Source organism: Phoenix dactylifera, chromosome 10 (assembly GCF_009389715.1).
Source record: "Phoenix dactylifera cultivar Barhee BC4 chromosome 10, palm_55x_up_171113_PBpolish2nd_filt_p, whole genome shotgun sequence".
Taxonomy (NCBI): domain Eukaryota; kingdom Viridiplantae; phylum Streptophyta; class Magnoliopsida; order Arecales; family Arecaceae; genus Phoenix; species Phoenix dactylifera.
The window spans coordinates 8,016,248-8,031,866 of record NC_052401.1 but is presented as its reverse complement, the minus strand read 5'-3'; the positions used below and the strand labels follow the sequence as shown (position 1 = coordinate 8,031,866).

At 45.0% G+C, this 15,619-nt stretch overlaps 1 protein-coding gene across 1 annotated transcript; it reads right to left on the bottom strand.

The window, feature by feature from the left end:
• Window positions 1-3,087: 3,087 nt before the first annotated feature.
• Window positions 3,088-3,920, bottom strand: LOC103713699. The gene has a single exon (XM_008800709.4). The coding sequence runs from the start codon at window positions 3,629-3,631 to the stop codon at window positions 3,419-3,421; it is 213 nt and encodes a 70-aa protein (XP_008798931.1). The 5' UTR covers window positions 3,632-3,920; the 3' UTR covers window positions 3,088-3,418.
• Between the last annotated feature and the right edge of the window lie 11,699 nt (window positions 3,921-15,619).

Here is a 15,619-nt window from a genome sequence, read left to right as displayed (position 1 = left end):
AGGAGTTCTCCTGTTTGCAGTTTGTTGTTTAATCCTTGCCACATGAAGATCTTTCATCTTTTTTGGGGACAGCACTGCTCCAAACGCTTGCAGAACAAGGACAGAATCTGTGGAAGGAATGAATTGAGCCATCTAGGAGACTTCCCAAGTTGCACCAGCTCTAGTAAAGAGATTAGTTAATTAAATTCACTAATGAGTTGATCTTAAAGCGGCAAGATGTTGCAGGTTCCAGTTCTGATTTGAGGCATTCCAAACCTTTGACACCTTCAAAAATTGTGTGAGAGACAGGAAGCAAATAGTGCTGGGAAAATTTCTTGTGGAGGGTCTCCTGGCCAACAATCTTTCTACAAGAGAATACTATATCTCCAATGCCCAACATGAATGCGATTCCAATCTAGGATGGATTGAGAGTCCAGTTTGAAACAGAGGAGTTTGGCATCTTGAAGCTCCTTCTATAGTTAGAACCTGACACCTTTGGCACCGAAAGTGTAACAACCCAGGACCTTACCCAAAATGGCTAGTCGGAAGTTACTATTTGGGTTCCTTGATCCTGTATAAATACCCAAGATCTACCCAGCGAATAACCGATGTGGGACTAAACACACGCCCGCACGGGTCCTCACATACTCCCCCCGTTCAAGCCCTGACGTCCTCGTCAGGCTAAGGGTTCAAATTCATTCAAATCTAATCACAAACACCATGATCGGTTCATGGTTAGCCCCAATGGATCCATGCTGCAGTGTCCCTTAGTCCACATAGGTTATGGGCCAGATCCGCTCTGATACCATTTGTAACAACCCAGGACCTTACCCAAAATGGCTAGTCGGAAGTTACTATTTGGGTTCCTTGATCCTGTATAAATACCCAAGATCTACCAAGCGAATAACCGATGTGGGACTAAACACACGCCCGCACGGATCCTCACAGAAAGAGCCTCCGTTTTGATAAGAAAGCTTGATTGATGACCTTCAAATTGTCTCTGCGAACAATTTTTCAGTTCGCTAGGCAAGAGAAGCTTGATACCATGTCACAAGAACATTCAATGGATTCTATCCACTTTCTTGCAATAATATGAATGACCAGGCACAGATGTTTTGACATCCAAGATATTTGAGTTATATTGGGGAGATTCAAATTTGTTCAAAGTTATTTCATGTTAAACTTGGTGTCTTACCATGTTCAATATTTAATGTCATATTATAGTCTAAGTAGACTAGTTTTTTTTCTTTTCTTTTTTTTTTTTTACTAAAATGGATGTATCATACATTATGGATACAGATACAACCAAAAAAAATAAAAAATAATAGATCCTGGAGTGCACTAAGTAGCTCCCTCTTCTCCATCCAAAAAGTATCTCCGAAGCGGTTGGCCATATAGGAGCCTTTTAAATTTTCTCCAGTAAAAGTCCTTCTGTCTTGGGTTCACCCATGACATGGTTACATCTTCGGTAGAGTATAAATAAAATTTATCATTCTAATAAGACAAATGACTCCAATATTATTAAATAATAACAATCCAAATATAATTTATTAACCATTCAGTGGTCCCGGTGGATTTCTATTTCATCCTTATCGCTAACTAGTTGACCTACTTCAGTCCACTGCTATTCCCTTGACGCTCTGAAAAGATAATAAGAAACTAGCATGAGCTAACCAACTCAATACAAAAATCCCCATAAGCATACCCTAACATATAAAGTGGTATAAAATATAATGATAAACATAATTGATCAAGTAATAGCAATCATAATATGTATATACTAAAAATAATCAATCATCAAAATCTGAATACCAGCCGATAAAAACTCAAGAGGCATCAATTATGTGCCAACAAAGCAATTTGCCTCAATAATATTTTTAGATGAGTATTTTATAGTCAGATTAACGGAGTTGGACTCCGTGACAATTGCAGGAGTTCACAACAAAAACTTCCAATTATCTTTTCAGCATTTGAGTAGCCACGGCCATGCTCTAGCTTGTGACTAGCAAATAAAAATACGACATTACTGCTCATGGCGGAGCTATCCATAGTGCCATGTTCCTACCTATGGCGGGCTATCCACAATACCATAAAGCTTGCCTCAAGCCACCGGGACGGAAGGGGAGGTGTTAGTGAGGACGCAGGCGGCACCGGCCAGCCGGATTGAGCCTAGGATTTGAGGCTCTGTCGGTTACCCGGCAACCATTGGGAGAAGGGCTAGAATGCCGGCAACCATAGGGAGAAGGAAAGTGTGAGGACCTGCGCGGGCATGTGTTTAGTTCCACATCGGTTATTCGCTGGGTAGATCTTGGGTATTTATACAGGATCAAGGAACCCAAATAATAACTTCTGGTTAGCCATTTAGGGTGAGGTCCTGGGTTGTTACAAATGGTATCAGAGCGGATCCGGCCCATAACCTATGTGGACTAGAGGACACTGCAGCACAGATCTATTGGAGCTGACCACGGGCTGATCGTAGTGTTTGTTATTAGATTCGAATGGATTTGAACCCTTAGTCTGACGAGGACGTCAGGACTTGAACGAGGGGAGTATGTGAGGACCTGCGCGGGCATGTGTTTAGTTCCACATCGGTTATTCGCTGGGTAGATCTTGGGTATTTATACAGGATCAAGGAACCCAAATAATAACTTCTGGCTAGCCATTTTGGGTGAGTTCCTGGGTTGTTACAGAAAGAGAGACATAATTATGTAAACGAATCAGCTGTGTGTGTGTATGTGTGTGTGTGTTTCTTTGAACTCAATTAGAGCAACATTATTGAATGAAAGACATGAAATGAAGCAAGTAGGTCATTGAAGTCTTCCGATTCTTGTATTGCTTTGGTAACAGAAGTCCTCCAATTCAAGCATTGTCTTCATCAAGATCTCGAGAGTAACTGGCTCATAAAATCCACTCAACATCAAGCAAGTAGATATTCCCATTGCTATCCGACAAATTCAACTAAACATAGACATGATCGTCAATACATTTCAAACAAATTATGGCACCGTTATTACACTCTTACAAACAAAATATTGAGCATGGTACCCCATTCAGTTACACAACACTACAGCACAGAGATTGAAACAAAACAAAAAAAAAAGACCAAACTCATAAAACACAAAGTGATAATATGACTGAACAATGATTTTTTTTTTTTTTGATGGTGAGGAAAGATTACATTGAACTAGGAGAACCCATCTGGGAATCGGTTCCAAGATGTTATCTTGTTTTTTTTATTTTTGGTGGAATACATTGAACTAAGAAAACACACATTGGAATCAATTCGAAGATGGGATTTCCCCTTTTTTTTTTGGTGGAAAGAAAATGGTACACTGGACCAAAATGAGATTTTGGAGCAAAGTTTACATTGAGCTAACACCACTCATTTGGAGACCAAGTCCAAGATGGGACTTTATTCTAGGTGCATGCATGACAATAGTTAGGAGCCGAGATACATGTGGACGCCGAGGGCAAGGAGGAAGATGGCAATGAGACCAAAGAAGATAATGGCATGGATTACAATAGAGACTCCACTTGTCTGGAAGTTGCCAAACTCCACTATTCTGTGCTTCCCTGGGATCTGGAAGAGGAGTCCCGGAGAGAGAAGAATGAAGAGCACCCCTGCTATGAACACTGGCCCCCAGTCCGACATCTCCTACTCTTTCCTGCTTCTTAGACCTCTGAATTTCTCTCTCTCTCTGTTTCTCTGTTCTCTTTATAGAGAACCACCTATGTGATGATGTTATCTTCCCTCAATTTATAAAACCTTTCAAAGTTAAAGTAGGGAGGAAGTAGCAGTAAGAAGTGAGAATAGGGTGGCAGGGAGTGTGGTGGAAAGAGGTTTAAGGTGTGGGAATCAAGGTAGCTGCCAAGATCCAAAACCCCACAAAGGCAGCCACCACTCACACCTCTCCCACCACTCCAAAACTTTTATTTCCTCATCCCGGATTCCCCATGCAGCTTTGCCACCTTACTTGTCCTCTTGTAGCTTCAGGGGAGGCATGGACCGCAAAGTTAGGTCAGAGGATGTCTTCAAGGGTTTGGGTCCCCAATGGTAGTTATAGCTAGATGGGTCCATATTGAACAAGTGCTAATTAAAGACCATATAAGGCACCAATGGGTGTCATTGCTTGGACTTGAATTCACCATACTTGTCACATCCGACATTATATTGAGATGGCATGGTTCGCTATTTGATCATGTTACAAGATAAAGTAGCCAAATGATTGAGTTAGAATCTTTTGCAATTTGCGAATCGAAAAATATTAGGGTTACGTCAACGACGCATCTTAGGTGATCTAATATAATGAGACTTATGTACATATGTCGCATGCTGTTCAATTATTTACCATCCATTGATACATTAAACAAAAATGATTTAACAACTTAGAAATCTCATCCAATTTTAGCTTCTTTCAGCTAGAAATTTTTCTCATACTTCATTTGTTTGGTGGCTTGAAATTGTTTGTCTCTATGTCAAGCAATTATCTCGAATGAGATTTCCTAGGCTTTGCTTCCTAAGTTTTGCTTCCTATCTTAGCACTTTCATTCAAGTAGGAAAGATGCAAAAGTACTTGAAAGAAGCTTTGCAGTCCAAAATTATTCGGGGACCCCAACTACATCTCTCTCCTCACCAACTTAACTATTAGATTGGAAACTACAAACAGTATGGATCCAAATGAGTCCAAATCTCCAAAACTAACCTCACCACCACTTGATGCCCCTGCTTGGAGGATGTGTCCTTCCAACTACCTTCTTAGACTTCCATCAACAAGGCCAAGGGATGCACGAGAGTGCATCCACTGGTAAACGATAAAACAAGCCAAAATAGATTGATCCTTGCAAAGAGTAATTAACTATTCTAGTGTGGCCTGCTTCCATCACCCTTGACTAAAATTTAAGCAGATCTTCCTGGAAAATCCCAGCAAGATGCTCCATTGGAAAAACAGATGTAAGAGAGCACTTTAGAAGAGGGTGGATTAGTGGCAGTTCTATATAGGACTCCGAATGATCATAGAACTGCTAGAAGCTCATAGTCATTTGTTTGATGAACTGGAAATGCTCCCCGCTCTATGTTTAGCCTCAACTAGACATAAGCATTGAGAATGGGGCCTCTCATAAGGGAGCAGAATGTCATGGGGTGAGTATTTTTCTGACACTAGCATCCATACGGTTGCCCAGCATACCACACACCAAGGCCAGCCCTCTTAAGTCCTTTCCTTTGGATATACATGTAAGCATGCAGCAATCCAGCAGCATGCACCTCCATGCCCCCATCTGGCTATAGCATATACAGTACCCTTGAGTGCCTGCAAGCAACCTGACCCTTTGGGTCAACTACAATGCTCATGCGTACCTCCATGCTATAGCATATGCTCTTTCCAAGCGTGCTCCGTAGTCGGCACCTCTGTGCCGATTCCAAGGCTTTGCCCCACAAACCAAGTACTGATCACCCAATGTATTATGATTCCTAGAAAAGCACTTCTGTGCCACGGCATATCTATTGTGCAACTGATTTGCAAGCCACCAAGCTACCCTTCAGGAGTACAAAGACCAAACACACATGCATGACCATGCAAAGCCACAGTCAGACATGGGCCTATATGTAAACTATCCTCTGATGTCGCTCAGCAGAACATGAAGCCAACATGCCCCACAAACCCTTGAAGCTACGATTAATCTTGCATGTTGGAGCCCTCCTAGGTTCCACTACTCAAGCTCCTCCATAGGCTCTCATGCCACAATCCCAATTTCGCATCCTTGGCATGCCTTCCCATACATGTGTTGACAAAATAATTTGTAATTTTCTGGAAGCTGAACAGTCATGGATTAGCTTCCAATGTATCTGGAAGCTGAAGAATCAAGTGGAAGAACCTAGAAGATGATAGTTTAGTTTTCAATGTAATTTGGGTTAAGTGTCCATAGTCAATAATTAATTTTCTATGTACTTGGAACTTGAGTAAACTAAGAGTCCCGTGGAGATCAAAGAGTCACCTTTGTGGTAGTCTAAGAGTCACCTTTGTATCTAAACTAGTCTAGAAAATTTTGTCAAGGCCTATAAATATGAGAAGCTGTAATCAGGTTGAATAAGCTAAAAAAATTTATCAAAAATATATTTTGAGCTGTAGCTAAAGTATTCTACAAAAATCCCTCAAGTTTTCTTTCAACCTTGCACTCTACTACATTTTTTGTCTATTTTAATCCACCATCTTCTGCTTGCACAACAAATTTGGTATCAAAGCTGTTTAAGGGCAGCAAAGTTATCAGTCATTTCAACAAGTCTCTACAACCATCCTTGCTTTTTTTTTTTGTTTGGTTAACCATCCTTGCTTTTATTATCAAGCTTTTGTGAAATCTTTCTTATCTTCTCTAATGGCGACTAATCTTGTTCCAACCATGTTCTCATACTCTCCTAATCAAGTTCCAATTTTTGAAGGAGAACACTATGACTATTGGAGTAGCCAAATGAAGGCCATTTTCATCTCTCAAGACCTTTGGAAGGTGATTGAAGACACTCATGAAGAACCAGCTGCCGAAGGGAGCTCACCAACTTGGACAAAAGAGCAACAAAAGCAATATTTGAAAAAAAAATGAGAAGAGATGCAAGTGCACTAAGACTTATCCAACAAAGGGTGAGCAAGGTCATTATCCTAGGATATTTGGTGCCAACAAAGCAAAGCAAGCATGGGATATATTGAAAGATGAATTTTCATTATCCTAGGATATTTGGTGCCAACAAAGCAAAGCAAGCATGGGATATATTGAAAGATGAATTTCATGGAAATGATAAAGTCATCTCCATGGAGCTACAATCTCTTTGAAGGAATTTTGAAAATATGGCAATGAAGGAGAGTGAAAGGTCTCAAGAATTTCTCTCCAGAGTTGCTGAAATTGTTAATCAAATTCGAAGTTGCAGAGATACCATTGAAGACAAGAAAATTGTCTACAAGATTCTTCGGAGCCCAAAATTTGATTGTGTTGTGGCTGCCATTGAAGAATCCAAAGACCTCTCCAAATATAGTTTGCATGAGCTCATGTGTTCTCTTCAAACTCATGAGCAAAAAATTAATAGATCTTCAAGTTCTCACTTAGAGCAAGCATTCCAATCCAAACTAACTTTCAAGGCGGACGGCGGAGATGGACAGCAGCAGCGTGATGGCAGAGGATCGGCAGGCGACGGTGGGCGAAAGCGAGGTAGACAGGACCCGGCGGGAGAAGGGAGTAGAGGGGGCCAGTGCAGGAGCGGGTGGAAGAACTGTGACGATGGTGAAGCCTCTGTGGTCGGAAGTGGCCCAGGTCTCCCGTCGTCCATAGTGGACCTCACATGTGATCCCCCAGGCGGAGCTCCAGCAAAATCAAAAGGTGTTCTCGGAGGTCCTGGAGCTACCACTGGAAAGGGTCAATAGGGCTCAGGAAGCTTGGTCGGCGACGGCTATGCTGGCCCGGAGTCTTGGCCGCCCCATTCCTGCCGATCGGATCCTGAAAGAAATCAAAATCAGGGTAAAGCTTAGTGACGATGTCAAGGGATTCCCACTGGCGGCGGGGCATCTGGCTCTATGTTTCAAGGAGGAGGAGAGAGACGCGGTGCTTCGCAGCGGACCATGGTACATCCTCAGACAGTTGGTGGCCATGGAAAGGTGGCGCACCGACTTTGTGGCCGGCGTCTACCATGTCAGCAAGGTTGCCATTTGAGTGCGTATGCCGGCGCTCCCGCTTGAGTTCTGGGATAGGGAGTCGATATTGGACATCGCCGGAGCCGTGGGACACCCTCTGGCAGTTGATGTGATGACGGAACAAATGCGGCGGCTAGGGTTTGCTAGGGCAAAGATCGAGGTCGATGCCCTAAAACCTCTACGGCCTGGTATCTACCTTCAAGGGGTAGTGGTGAAGATTTGGCAGGATTTCACCTACGAAAACCTGCCCGGGCTATGCTACTCTTGCAGGTGCATTGGCCACGGCAGGGGAAAATGTGCGTCTCCACTGTCGGACGAGGTGGGGGATGAAGAGACGACAATGGTGGAGGTGGCCCATGTGGAACTGGCAGAGGAGGGATCCGGCCATAACATGAGGCTGGCTTTTGGTCCGTGGATGATAACTAATTGACTCTGGAAGCCGAAGCCGGCGACCCCGATGGTGGAGAAGATGAAGAAGACAATCAAGTTGGAGCCCAAGCCAACTCAGTGCTTACCAGTCGACAGCTAGGGCCCCAACTCACAGGAGCCCAGACGGTCTGCGGAAGCGCAGGAGGTGGAGACGGGCGAATGGAGGAAGCCAACCAAGTTAGCTCGGGGGAAAGCGCCGGCGATGGAGGGCCACAGCAGCGACTCGATCTACCTGGGAGAGGTAAGTGTCTTCGACCCAGTTTACATTTCTGAGCTGGAGCCGAGTCACCTCGGTGAGAAGAAGGATGGGCTTCCGCAGGCCTTAATGGGCCCAGCCATGGAGGCCTAGGAAGAGTTGATTGGGTCCAAGGCCGTCAACGAGCCTGGGCCTTCCAAGCAACAGGTCTGGAGCCCACTGAGAGCCCGAACCAAAAGTGGGTCCACGGGTCTGAATCATTGGAACGAGTTGGACCCATGTCCATTAGCCTTAATACACGCATCCGAAAAGACCAGTCCGTCTCTCCCGATTTCCTCCCCTTCACCGCCGGCGATGGAGAGCGGTCAACCCAAGCCAAGGCTTCACGCTAACCTAAAGCGCTCAACAACACCGGTGGGCGGAGCAGAGGAGCCGGCAGCTGCTGATCGGATGGATCTGGCGGTGAAATCAAACCAGGTGGCAGCAAGGGATGGCCGAAAAACTGGCCACATTCAGCAGAGGGGGGAGGATGTGACAATTGGGGAGGAGCTGGACGGAGCCTCTGCTGACAGACCTTCGCTTGAACAGGAGGCAGGCTCCCAGGTAGGTCCACTGCGGCAGCATCACGATGATCTGGTGAGGAAAGATAGGGGGCGGCAGAACCCAAGGTCGATCGGGGGGAGGCCAAGCAGCAGGGCACCACAAGGAGGTTTGGAGGGTGATGGCAGAGTGAAAGGGAGCGCTGGTACACAGGAGAGGGTTGTGGCTGACCTTCGGAGTAGATGCCCGAGCTCCACGGGTGATGTTCATGAACGGTTGGTGGTGAAGATCAAGAAGGCTATCCCAGGCTAGGAAGGGGCTTCTAGCTCGGAGGGTTCTAGGCTAGGGGAGGGCAGCTGTTCCCCGTTATCTCCTCTTTCATGAAGATTCTCTTGTGGAACTGCCGGGGGGCGGGGAAACCGTCCTTCAGCCCCACCTTCCGAAGGTTAGTTAACCTGCATGATCCATCTATTTGTGTGCTTCTTGAGACTAGATTATCAGGAAGAAGCTTGCAGAAAACTAGAAGAAGGGTACCCCGCTCACGGGGATTCTATGCAATTGAATCTCGGGGGATGTCAGATGGGATCATTGTTACATGGAAGTTGAATGTTTGTAAAATTGATGTCTTCAATCAATGCAACCAGAATGCAGTTATGGTCATATCTGATGGAAGTGGGCCGCCATGGGTTTTGTCAGCCGTCTATGCTAGCACTGACTTCAGAGAGAGGAGGAGACTATGGGAGGAGGTTAGTTGTCTAATCAATCAGGGATACCCAACAATGGTGGCCGGCGATTTTAACTGCATAGATAGTCCTATGGAAAAGAGGGGGGGCAAACTATTCACCCACAAGTTGGAGGTGAGAGAGTTTCAAGAGTTCATTATGGAGAATGGACTGGTGGACCTAAGTTTCTCGAGGCCAAGGTTCACTTAGTGTAATAACAGGCTGGGTTGTGCTAGGGTATGGGAGCGGATTGACAGAGCTTTTGCCACGACGAGATGGATTCAGAATTGGCCGAAATTTAGGGTAAGCTATCTGCCACGTATATTCTGCATCAAATCATTATCCTGTGTTGATCAGCACCTCCCCTCATACTCAGTTTAGTGGCCCATTTCGTTTTGAGAAAATCTGGCTCTCTTATCCACGATCTTGGGAGGTGGTGAGGGAGGTGTGGCAGATACCAGTGTGCGGGGATGCAGTGCATAGGGTTATCCGCAGGTTGGAGATGATAAAAAGACGCCTGAGGAGATGGAACAGACTTGAGGTGGGAAATATTTTTAGGAAGATTGAAGTTGCTGAAGCAGCTATTGGAGATCTTCAGGCCAGAGAGGAGCAGAGGGGTGGGTTGACTGATGGTGAGCAGATGGAGCTTCGGGCAGAGTTGTCTATGCATCATTCCCTTTTGAGGCAGTAGGAGACTTTTTGGAGACAAAAGTCGAGGGTTCAGTGGATCTTAGAGGGTGAACGCAACACAAGGTTTTTTCATCAGGCCACTATTATCCGCAGGCAACGGAACAGGATCCACAACATCAGGGAGAGTAGTGGCCATATGACCGATGATCTAGGCCTGATTAGGGGGATTTTAGAGGAGTTTTTTAGATCCAGGTGGACAGCGTAGACTAGTAGCAGTGGGCTACCCACCCAGCTTACCCCAAGGAGGAGAGTCTCAGATGAGGAGAACTATGAGCTGATCAGGCCGGTAACGGCAACAAAAATTCAGGAGAGCCTTTGGTCCCTAGCTGAGGACAAGGCTCCTGGCCCAGATGGTTTTCTTCCGATTTTTTTTAGACGGTATTGACACATTATCAGGGTTGATGTGACCGAGGCTATCTTACAGTGTTTCAGTTCAGTCAGGATGCCTAGTGAGTGAAAAAGAACGTTCATTACTCTTATTCCAAAGAGGCAAGATGCTATGGAGCCATGTCACTACCGACAGATTAGCTTATGCACCACTCTCTACAAGATTATTGCAAAGATCCTAGTGAGGAGAGTTAGAGGGATACTAGCTGAACTGATTAGCCCTGAGTAGGGAGCATTCATTGGGGGGTGGAGTATTTCTGATAATGTACTGATAGCACAGGAGTTCATGTGTGACTTTAGACATGCTTTGGGCAGGAGGAGGCTGATGGGCATCAAATTGAACATGGAGAGAGCATATGATAGAATGAATTGGAACTTCTTGATACAATCCATTGAGTTTTTTGGGTTCCATTATCAGTGGATCAGATGGTTGTTGAGCTGTATTCAGGCACCCTCCTTTGCTCTTCTAGTGAATGGCATGCCTACGCGTTTCTTTGAGTCTTCAGTGGGCTTGCGATAGAGATGCCCGTTGTCACCTATACTTTTCATCCTTGCATTGGACGTTTTATCCAGAGCTCTCTGTAGTACCTCCGAGGCACAGGTGGTGGAGGCCTACAGGACGATGGCAGGTACGTTTCCTTGAGTCTTCAGTGGGCTTGCGATAGGCCTACAGGATGATGACTACCTCCTGATGGCTAGGGCGAGCAGGGAATCGGCACTGGCCCTCCGCCAGATAGTTGAGGAGTATTGCAGGGCTTCTGGGCAGCGGGTCAATTTGGCCAAGTCGGCAGTATGCTTCAGCCCGAGGACTGATCCACAGCTGAGAGGTGCCATTTTGGAGATACTTGGGATTGGTGAGCAGGAGGGCACTCTGCGGTATCTCGGGGTTCCCATCACCGGTCGGCGGCTACGCAGGGGGGATTGCTCGAATTTGGAGCTGAGTTTTCGACAAAAGTTGGAGGGGTGGCAGGCGAGCACCCTATCCATGATGCGTAGGATTATCTTAGTCAGGTCTGTGCTAAACTCCATACCCATATACTTACTTTCAAACACCATTGTCCCAATTGCTTTGTTAAGGTCACTGGAACAATTGATTCGGAGCTTTGTATGGGGTGGCCGAGCACGTGGAGGAGGCACCCACTTGCTCGCCTAAGAGGTTCTTTGTCAACTGACAAGTAGTGGGGGGTTGGGTATACATTCCCTCATTGCTAGGAGGGAGGCATTGGCGACCAGGCATGTGGCCAGATATCTTCTGGAGCCAGATGGACTGTGGAGCAGATTGATGATAGCCAAGTATGGGGGGCGGATTGAGGGAGATGTTTTCAGACCTGGGCGGCAGTGCTCCTACATCTAGCGAGAGATGTGTGCACGGGCCTCACTAGTGCACCCCTGGATTTGCTGGGCAGTGGGGGATGGCCGCTGCATTGATGTTGTAGAGGACAAATGGTTGACGAGACTACCTTTATTCAGATGGCCGACTTTTTTCGACCCAGTTGCGCTGGATGAGACCAGAGTGAGTGACCTCCTCACCTCAGGGGAGAGTAGATGGGATAAGGACCGGGTTCATAGGCTTTTCGGTGATACCCTGGCTGAGAGGGTATTGGCTACCCCCCGCCACATGTGGGGATGGTTGATCAGAGGGTATGGAGTTTGACAGGACGGGCGAGAGCCACAGCTAGTGATCTCTAGGCTATAGTGGACTCGGGGTCAGCCTAACGGCTGGAGGGGTGGTGGATTTGGAGATTACGGGTACATCCGCGAGTGGCCCTCTTCCTGTGGAAGGTGGCATGGGGCATTCTACCGACCAGTGGAACTTTGGCGAGGAGAGCGGTTCGGATCCCGGCTGATTGTGAGGGATGCTCGGGGGTGGAGGAGACCATCAGTCATGTTTTGTTTACATGCCCGCGGGCACTTCAGGTATGGGGTCTAGCTTCTTCCCACCGGTGGACCTTCACTTCCACAGATGCATTTCTGAGCCAGCTGAGGGACTTAGGTCGGAGACCTGGAGGAGCAGAGAGAGAGGGACAGTATGGGCTTATTTGGCATACCACATCTGGCTGGATAGGAATGCGAGGATATTCTAGGGCAGAAGGTTTTATCCGAGATTAGTGGTGGACAGAGCATTTGCACATGCAGCTGAGCTGGCGAACGCTGCGGTAGCGTTTTCATCTGGAGAGGACAGAGACATCTGGGGCCCCCCTTTGGCTTTTGTAGCGCCCAGACTTGCTATGGTACCCACGGTATCTTGGGAGCCCCCACCCCCTGGTTTTCTCCAGATAAACTTTGACGGCAGTATTTCAGAGGGCGGCAGCAGATGTGGAGTGGGCTTCATGATCCGAGACCAGGAGCTCAGGTTGATTGCAGCAGGAGGTCGACGCATTTTAAATGAGTCTGTCCTAGTGGAAGAGCTGCGTGTGGCGTGGGAGGGCCTCGTATATGCTAGAGTACACTTGGGGGCCCAGCGGATATTCTTGGAGGGTGATTGCCACAGTGATTGAGTGGATCAGGTGCGGGCGTGCCAGGCCAGATCTACACCCTCTAGTTAGGATATTTGCCACCTTCGGGACAGTCTTGACTCTTTCTGGGTCACACATATATTTCGGGAGGCGAACAGTGCGGTGGACTGGGTCGCCTCCTACGCAGTTCATCACTCCGGGGCCTTCATATGGGATGGCACTGGCCCCATCCCACAGGGCCTTGACCGTATTTTGTATTTTGATTCCTCGCGGCATGCTCACATCTATGTGTAAGTAAGACGCCGGTTTACCAAAAAAAAAAAGTCAAGACAAGCAAGAGAAGTCTCGTCCTTCAAAAATAGCAAAGGGCATCACAACCAAAATGAAGGAGATGGTCAAGCTAAGGGAAGATATGGAAGCACACAAAAAAAATTTAAAAGCTCAAGTGCCGGTTGCCGAATTTGCAAGAAGTCTAATCATGAGACAAAGAATTGCTACTACAAGTGCAAGAAGTGCAAAAATTCCAATCATTCTCAACGGGATTGTTGGTTTCAAAATAAGAAGAAGAATGAGAAGGATGAAGTCAACTTCACAAATGATGAACCCAATCAATTCTTCTCTTGCATGAGTATTCAACAAGAAAACCAACAAGTTTGGTACTTGGATAGTGGTTGTAGAAGCTACATGACAGAATACCGCAACTTGTTTGTGGAGCTTGATCAAAGCATCATGTCTCAAGTTAAACTTGGAGATGGAAAGCTTCAAAATGCCATTAGTAAGGGAGTTATTTTAGTCCACACTTATGAAAGTAAGCAAAAACTCATCAAAAATGTTCTTTATGTTCCAAATCTTGCACAAAATCTCCTAAGTGTTGGGCAACTCTTACAAAAGGGTTATTCATTAATCTTTGAAGATGAAAAATGCAAAATACTTTACAAAAAAAAAAAATCTCACTATGGCAATAATTGAGATAATCCAAAACAAGGTGTTTCCTCTCTTTATGCCACAAGTTGAAAAAATTGCTTTCAAAAGTGAGACTCTAAACAAGACCTTCTTATGGCACTTGAGATATGGTCACTTGAACAACAAAGAGCTCCATTTGCTCAATCAAAAAAATATGGTTATTGGTTTTCTTACAATAGAGCAAAGAAATCAAGTTTGTGAAGGATGCATATATGGGAAGATTTATAGGCTTGCATTTTTCAAGACCTCTTAGAGAGCCAAAGCACCATTGGAGTTGGTTCATGCCGATATTTGGGGTCCTTCAAGCACTCCATCTCTCAACAACAAAATGTACTTTATTCTTTTTGTAGATGATTTTACAAGGATGATGTGGATCTATTTTTTTGATCAAAAATCCGAGGCTTTCTCCATTTTTTTTCTTTTTCAAACACTTGTGGAAAAGCAAAGTGGTCACCAAATCAAGACTCTTCGGACTGACCAAGGAGGAGAATTTATTTACACTCTATTTATAAATTATTGCAAGAAAAATGGCATTCAAAGGTAGCTCACTATCAAATGAAGTCTACAACAAAATGGAGTAGTAGAAAGAAAAAATTGTACTATTGTAAAAATGGTAAGAAGCATGATGAAAGGCAAAGACCTACCCAAAATTTTTTGACCTGAAGCTATTAACACGGCTGTCTACATTCTCAATCGCTCTCCCACTAAAGCAGTAAGAAATAAAACTCTATTTGAAGCTTGGAATCAAAGGAAGCCGATGGTAGATCATTTTAAAATCTTTGGATGCAGGCAAAGCAAGTTAAAATCAAGACAAGTTTGATACAAAAGGTGAGAAACTTATTTTCATGAGATATAGTGATGAGTCTAAAGGCTATTGTCTCTTTAATCCCAAAACAAACAATCTTGTTGTTTTAAGGGATGTTATTTTTGATGAGATGTCATCATGAAAATGGAAAGAAAATTTCGTTCAAGTGCCATTTACATTTGAGTTTTGGGAACCATCAGCAAGGCAAAAAGAAGCTCAACATGCTCCACCACCAAGTCCTATTTCAACTCCTCCAATGTCACCAACTTCAAAATCTTCAAACCAAGAAAGTTCAACTTCACCACCAAGGAAGATGCAGGCACTATAAGAAATCTATGAAGTATGTGATGTTGTTTTCTTCTCTTGTGAACCACAAACTTTTGAAGAAGCCACCAAAGAAGAAGTATGGAGGAAAGCTATGGATGAAGAAATTGTAATCATTGAGAAGAACAACACTTGGAAGCTTGTGGACTTGCTAAAAGAAAATGATGTAATTGGCCTAAAGTGGATTTGCAAGACAAAGTTCAAGAAAGACGGTTATGTTCAAAGGCACAAAGCACAGCTTGTTGCTAAGGGCTAGTCACAACAACCCGGTATAGATTTTAATGAAACATTTGCCTCGGTTGCCCGAATGAAAACCATACGAACTGTTCTTATATTAACTGCACAATTGAAGCTCAATATTTTTTAATTAGATGTCAAATCAGTATTTCTCAATGGAGATCTTGAAAAAGAAGTATATGTGAAGCAACCACAAGGTTATGAAGTAAAAGCGAAAG

Coding starts and splice junctions, on each gene's coding strand:
- LOC103713699 (XM_008800709.4), bottom strand. CDS start 3,631: ATGTCGGACTGGGGGCCAGTGTTCATAGCAGGGGTGCTCTTCATTCTT.